The 7,748-nt window shown below is 47.1% G+C and overlaps 1 protein-coding gene across 4 annotated transcripts in view; it reads right to left on the minus strand.

Annotated features, from left to right (window-relative positions):
• The window catches only part of SRPK2 (SRSF protein kinase 2), a 280,377-nt gene extending 276,075 nt beyond the window's left edge, over nt 1-4,302 (minus strand). For 2 of the 4 annotated variants that reach the window (XM_034766342.1, XM_034766285.1), the window contains exon 1: nt 4,002-4,074. Coding sequence is in view for 1 of the 4 variants with exons in the window: in XM_034766305.1 (XP_034622196.1) it covers nt 4,002-4,074; nt 4,183-4,198 (89 nt within the window). In the remaining 3 variants the exon portion in view is untranslated. Of the gene's footprint in view, nt 1-4,001; nt 4,075-4,182 lie in introns of those variants that run through there. The other 2 variants (XM_034766305.1, XM_034766301.1) reach the window with 2 other exon arrangements.
• Nucleotides 4,303-7,748: the final 3,446 nt, after the last annotated feature.

The raw sequence follows: 7,748 nt of genomic DNA on the forward strand, positions 1-7,748 counted from the left end.
GGAGGAGTGGTAGATACGCTGGAGGGTAGGGATAGGATACAGAGGGACCTAGACAAATGAGAGGATTGGGCCAAAAGAAATTTAATGAGGTTCAACAAGGACAAGTGCAGAGTCCTGCACTTAGGACCGAAGAATCCCATGCACTGCTACAGACTAGGGACCAAATGGCTAGGCAGCAGTTCTGCAGAAAAGGACCTAGGGGTGACAGTGGACGAGAAGCTGGATATGAGTCGACAGTGTGCCCTTGTTGCCAAGAAGGCTAACGGCATTTTGGGCCATATAAGTAGGAACACTGCCAGCAGATCGAGAGACGTGATAATTCCCCTCTATTCGACATTGGTGAGGCCTCATCTGGAGTACTGTGTCCAGTTTTGGGCCCCACACTACAGGAAGAATGTGGAGAAATTGGAAAGAGTCCAGCGGAGGGCAACAAAAATGATTGCAGGGCTGGAGCACATGACTTATGAGGAGAGGCTGAGGGAATTGGGATGGTTTAGTCTGCAGAAGAGAAGAATGAGGGGGGATTTGATAGCTGCTTTCAACTACCTGAAAGGGGGTTCCAAAGAGAATGGATCTAGACTGTTCTCAGTGGTACCAGATGACAGAACAAGGAGTAATGGTCTCATGTTGCAGGGGGGGAGGTTTAGGTTGGATATTAGGAAAAACTTTTTCACTAGGAGGGTGGTGAAGCACTGGAATGGGTTACATAGGGAGGTGGTGGAATCTCCTTCCTTCGAGGTTTTTAAGGTCAGGCTTGACAAAGCCCTGGCTGGGATGATTTGGTTGGGGATTGGTCCTGATTTGAGCAGAGGGTTGGACTAGATGACCTCCTGAGGTCCCTTCCAATCCTGATATTCTATGATTCTAAGTCTCAGCAAACAGAACAATGCACTGCAACAGACACGTGCTGCTTTTTACTATGTTTACTGTACATTGCATGGATTCCACAAACAACTTTTGTATCCATGTGCTAAATTTAAACACCCAAGTTTGAAAATGTTGTCCTTAGTATATTGCAGGACTACAGCAGGATTACAAGGCCTTACAATTCAGTTGAATTTGAGAGACGAACAGAACCCAGCTATCTCTCCCACAGTTATGTTGTCTCTGTAATGCTGAGAAATAAAGAACACTAAACAAGTATCTTTACTACAAAGCATACAGGGAGAAGATCTGTTGAAGTTATCATTTCACAGTCTCTTTACAAAGTAAGACCTGCAGTTCAACACAAACTGTTTCACACAAAGTTCTATCTACAGCTTTGATGACTCCCTTGCCTCACATACTGGGATTTATAAATGCAATTTGTATGTTGTGCATACCAAATCCACGCATTATTCTGAGATCCCAATTCTCTAGTGTTTGGTTTAAAAACAAGCCAAGGGAATGTGAAGATCCACACAATGTATTATTATTATTTCCCGAAATCAAGCTGAATATTAGTTTTAACAAAATTTTGGGACGAAACTACACAATAATGTTCAAAGCGCTACACATCTTTCAGAATTTTAGGTTAAGAGGTTATATTGTTACCCGAAAGAGTAAGCCACAGAAAAAGGACTAGATAATCTAAAAGGGTTAAGGGACAAGAAATTATACACAATAGAAAAGAAATGAAAACTGTTTGCTATAGCAAAGCCACTGTTTCCCAAGGCAACAGAATAGATTGGGGCACTGCATCTGGAAATGCCAACTCGGTATGGCAAGTGGCCAGGAACAGACTGTGCCATCAACTGACTGGACACTCAGACCTACCAGCACCCAGTTTGCCCCGTGGTTTAACATTAAAAAAAAATTCTAGTTATGTGCTCAGTAAAAGTATGTTTTAACATAATGTCATTTAATTAATTCATTCACCAAAACAAAGTCACAAGGCAGCACTCACCAAAAGCACACTAACCATTGTAATTTTTTGCTGAAGCATCAGTTAAAGTTATCCACTTTGTAGTTATCACATCTAAACAGATACTGACTCATGAAAATTGTAAAAAACAAAATACAAAATCTAGAAGTAACAAAGTTTCTACACATCAAATCATTCCTGAGAAATATGCGTTTCTGAAGTGATAAACAAAAGCATACAAACTCTGTATAAGATGATCACAAACTTTCCTCCCAAAATGTTTTTTGGAAATAATGGAACCAACCACATAGGACAACTGTGCCACAAAACCTTGTTTCTTACATTAAAAAATGTTTAATATGACTGAAAGCAAAATGCTTTTTTCACACAGCATTGGAAACATACAGCAGAAGCAGAACAGGATAAGGATGCACAGCTACTATCCACATCTAAAGAACAACACAGCAAAAGTTTTAAACCTCTGCTGCTTTTACCCATCCCTGAAGGGGCAGGAAAAGACTGCACCAGAATGATTGAATCTGTTTCTTTATAAATTTCTACATAAATCCAGAAGAAAAAATGGGGATGAGAGGGATGTCCTAGGAGGAGACCCATGGGAATATGGCACACTGGGAGGAGGGTGGGGGGCAGATAAAGAACATGGCAAAAAGTAATCTAATAAAGACATGTGAAGTCTGATGGGATTTTATGTAGAAGCCCATGGGGCCGTGGGTTATATGAGGGTGATATGAAGAGCTGGATGGGGGATGACCATAAGCATGGAAGAGCATATATTCTAGTGGGTCCCAAGGGTAAAAGGGGCTATTGGGAGAGTAGGTATCCCAGTTGGTCCGGTCCTCTGGGAAGGTATAGGGAAGTATGGGGCGGACTGGTATCCCAGTGGGATTATTATGGCTGGCGCTGGGAGGGGTCATCTCTCCTTGTGTCCCCTAGAGGGAATTGGGAGGGGCAGGGGGTCGTGTCTATCCAGGCAGATCTCAGAGGTATGGGAGGGATGTGTCCTGCAAAGATGAAAGAGTGTCCAAGGGTGTCCTGTCCCAGCAGGATGAGGGATAGGTGCACGGGAAGAGATACCCTGTCCCAATGGGCTATGTAGGCAGGGTACCCCCTGTTCCAGCTGGATGAGGCAAAGGAGAGGATCTCTCTCAGTAGACTATTAAGGGTACTGTGGGGTGCCCCAGCAGGGGTATGTTCTGGTGGGAAGGGTGGTCCCCAAGTCAGGAGGGATTCCCCTACGGGATATGGGAGGGGAGAAGTGTGCCCAGCGGGGATATGGGAGGGCCCTGGAGTGGCTGTTCTGGAGAAATATGGAGGAGAGGGGGAATCTTGGGAGAACTCTCCTCACAGAATACTAGGAGTTCCTGGGAGGCTGTCCCAGAAAGACAGAGGTCTGTCCCAGCAGGATATGGAAGAGCCTGCCCCAGTAGGATATGGGGGGTTCCAGGGTCCCTTGGAGGGGGCTATCCTGGAAGGATATGGGGGGAACAAGAGAGGTTATCATAGAGGAATATGGGGTGGCTCGGAGGCGGCTGTCTGGAGGGAGATGGGGGTCCCATGGGAGGTCCATCCAAGCTGGATATGGGGAGTCCTGTGGGGAGGGAGGCTGTCCCAGATGGATGTTGAGGTTTCCCGGGGGACCCAATGCCTGCGAGATATGAGGAGTCCCATGGGGGTGAGGGTTTCTGGGGGACCCGATGACAGCAGAATGGGGGGTTCTGGGAGGGGAAGGCTGTCCCAAAGGGATGTCAACGGTCCTGGGGGAGCCCCATGCTGGAAGAATATGGGGAGCCCCAGGGGGGAGGCTGCACCAGAGAAATATGGGGGGTTCCATGAGGGGGCTGTACCCAAAGGATATAGAGAGTCCGGATGTCCCAACTCGGTGGGATATGGGGAGTGCCATGGGATGGCATCCCGGCAAAATAGGGGGGTCCCGCGAGAAGAGGCTGTCCCGAAGGGATGGGGGGATCCCAGGGGAGGCTGTCCGGGAGAAATAGGGGGGGCTCCGTGAGGGGACTGTCCCGGACGGATGGTGGGGGTCCGGATGTCCCGTCGGGATATGGGGAGTCCTGCGGGGGGGGCCGTCCTAGAGGAATGGGGGGCCCGGCGGGTTATGGGGGTGGCGAGGCTCCGCACTCACTTTTTGTGCTTGTCCCTCCTGCCGGCCGCCGCGGGCTGCTTGGGCCGCCGCCTCCGGGCCTGCAGGGCCAGCACTGGGGAGAGACGGGCACAGGTTAGTGGGCGCGCGCGGGTACTTTCCTCAGCCCCCCTCGGAGGAGCCGGTACCGCTGCCGGGCTCCCGCAGCCGCCCGGGATGGTACCTTTCCGGGAGCTCATCGCTCTGCCCCGCCACCGGCCCCTCACCCGCCGCCCGCCAGCCGGGTCCGAGCGCCGGGCACGGAGCAGCAGCAGCCCCTCCAGCGAGTGCGCAGGCGCAGCCCCCCGGCAGGGCCGGCGAGGGACAGAAGGGGCGGGACGGTGAGAGGGCGGGCAGGTACCGCCCAGGCCGCGGGTCTGCAGCGCCCTCCCTTCCCTACTGGCTTCCTTAGGGCCTCCCAGCCTTCCCCAGGGTCCCAAGAGCAGCACCTCGCGTCCCCAAGTGGAGACCGGGGGCCTTTGCGCTAGGCACTGTACACACAGTACTAAGAGGCAGGTCCTGTCCCAGGGACCTTACAAACAAGCCAGAGGAAAGAAGACCAGGCTGCTGGGGGGAAGCTACTTGCCCCACCTGGCCAATGGGCTCACAGCCAGAAAGAGAACCCAGCTCTCCCACCCCGTACCCTGCTAGTCTTGCTGCTGGACCCCTCTGTTTCCCTCTCTTCACCACTCTCTCTTTCATATTAGAAAAAGGTTTTAAGCAGTGTTCTCATATTCATGTTTCCTAACACCTTCCAATATATATTCCTGCAACCTTTTTTGTTTTGTTTTGAGAACCTCTAACAACTCCATTGCTCCTGGCAGGACTTGGATTTTGGCAGGGGAACAGGTCTGAGGTCAGAGAGATGCCTTTTGCTACGGAGATGAAATTCCATTCAAAGTTAGCCTAGTTATAAACTGTTGAAAATTACCCTTTTTCTCTATGTGGTTTGTGTAGTATGGCTTGATTTAGTAGTATGCCCCAAACCCTGAGCAATGTGAAGGCTCTCAGTTCAGCATTACACACACACACAGCACAAACACTGCATGAGTCACATATACATTGCACTGGGAACTCCTAGGAGTAGAGGGTCCTTCCAGTTGTTACCAGTTTAGCTGTGGTAATAGGACAGGGAGAGAAAGACACTGCCTATTTCCTTCTTTGTATATCACATGAAGAAAGAACTGGATAAGAACCCCAAAAGAGGAGACCGTGGTGCATAATGGAAGTTGTAGTCTGATGAAAAACAACACAGCCTATAGAGGAGACTGAGAACATGAGGCACCTGGACTACCACTCCCATAAGGCACTGTGGTGGCATTTCTGAATTTAAATATTTTGGTTTTCTATTTTTTGTCAACAAGTCAAAATTTTCCCGGGGGGGATATTTGTCAACCAACTCTTCTATTCATGCATAGGTCACCCATTGTTTCAAAGTGTTATTCAACCTCCTCTAATGGCAGGTTCATGTAGGAAAACACATCTCCTCTGTTACAATTCCATGTAGTTAGTCTGGTGGATCAAGTGGTGGAACTCTGTACTATACTACTGAACTTTCAGTATTCAGATACTGCTGATACATGATGGGGGACAGCTCTGTATAATTAAAGCTGATGCTGATTGATGCAAGATCTGCCACTACCAACAATACATGACTTAATCAGTGATGAAGTACTTGATATAATGTTCATCAATGAGACCTGTCTGGATGACACTGCAGGCCCTGTGCTCGCCCACTCCCCAAGATATTCAGTACACCACATACCTAGACAGGATAAGAAAGCAGGTGAGAACTGCATTCATCATCTCTGCAAATATCAAAAGCAAGAGAGGCGCTTCAGGTGAGGTAAGACAACTTCATTTAAATTCATTCATCTGACAATAGAAACCAAAGCCAACATAGATGTTGTGCTTATTTAGAGACCACCACAGACAAAAAGATTCATAAAAGTGGTGAAATACCCCACACTTGCCATCCTGGGAGATTTCAGCACTCACACTGACAAGGCTGCAGATGCGAAACCCGCAACATTCAATCTCACTTGTCCCACTAGGACTTTCACAAGTCATTTCTATTCCAACCCACTCAGCTAGTCATACCCTGGACATGATCTCCAGCCTAGCTATCATGATAGAAGACATTACAACCCGGCCAGTGTCTTGGCCACACCATCACCCCATTAAGGGAGTGGGAAGAGACCATCCAGCACTCTAGCAACAAGAAAGACCAATGATCCTGATTTAACCTTAAGGACTCCAACAAATTCTAAAATCTGCTTAAAGGACAACAAGTCAAAGACTTGGAGAATCATTACCATTCTACAGTGCTCTCAGCCATTGACAAACCGGCCTTACAAATGGCCCCTTCTTTGCCATCACTCACACAGATCTCCTTGGTTTTCAGATATCCTGTGTGGGTGAAGAGTGAGGGGCAGAAACTCAAGCACTGATGGCTGAAAACAAAGGCTGATTCAGACAGTATGAAACAACAAATTCCTCAAAGCCTATGCTAAGCCTGTATTACTGGCCAAGAGAATTTTCCTATTGGCCTCTACTGAGGCTGCCAAATCCTGCCACAAGGAGCTATCTAGGGTGGTAAATTGTTCAATTAATCCTGAATGCCTACAGTCTGCATTAGAGCTAAGCACCAAGCAATGTAAATAACTATCATCCTACTTTGCTGAAAAGATCACGCACATTCAGGAAGCGCTGTCGAACAGGATAGGTCCTCTCTGTCTGCACCCACCCACCAATAGCCCATCTGCATTCTCAGAGTTTAATACATCCACTCATCAAGAAGTTCTGGATACTTTTGTTACCCTAACAGCATCACAATGCAACAGCAAGCTAATAACATTCTGATCCTTAATATTATTGTGTGGTATATGTATGGAGGATAATTACAAACATGCAAAATTATGTTATCAAACTGTGTCTGCCAGGAAAGGCTAAAGTTACCACACTCTAGACAAAGAAATGTGGTTCTGCCACGTGGAAGGTATTTCCAAGGTACATGAACAGACAATGGGATGCAATTTATATAGAAGATAAATAGGACCATCAAGCTGATAATTTGAGGAGATTTCCCTCTGCTGTGATGCTCAGAGGTTGAGTTTTCAGGGAACAGATCAATTTGCATTTTAGCAAGCACCAGCAGAGGAAGAAACCAGCATGGAACTTCCTTCGCCCCCAAACTCCATGTTGCCTTCCTCACAGTTTGAATGAACTTTACTTTGGGGGTTAATCTTTGGAAGAATCCATTTCAAAGTTGCACAGAACCTCAGGTTATCTGTCAACAAAGACGACAAAGAAACCAAACACCTTGGACTTTGTGGGAGATTCTGAGCAAATGGGTGGTCAGCCCTCTTGCTGGAAGGTAGATTGGTAAGGAAACTACCTTGAATGAAGGCTGTACCTAGTTTTGTTAAGTCTTAGCCTCTAAAAAGCATTTGTCACTTTTATTTGCTTTTAACCATTTCTAGCTCTATCCTTTACACTCAGTTAAAATACTATCTTCTTTTGTTAATAAATTTGTTTTGCTTTTAATCTAAACAAACCCAGTGCTGTGTTTGACTTAAAGTGAATGTTAACTCCAGTAAATGTGGCAAGCTGGTGGGTATTGTATCTTCAAAGGAACAAACAAACCTTAATATCTTTCTGTATGGTTCAGGAGAGGGATAAACACTGCACAGTGCATAGTTTGGGGAAAATTTGGGACTGGGGATTGTTGGGGTCACTCTGCCAGTTGCA

Source organism: Trachemys scripta, chromosome 1 (assembly GCF_013100865.1).
Source record: "Trachemys scripta elegans isolate TJP31775 chromosome 1, CAS_Tse_1.0, whole genome shotgun sequence".
NCBI classification, from domain to species: Eukaryota; Metazoa; Chordata; order Testudines; family Emydidae; genus Trachemys; species Trachemys scripta.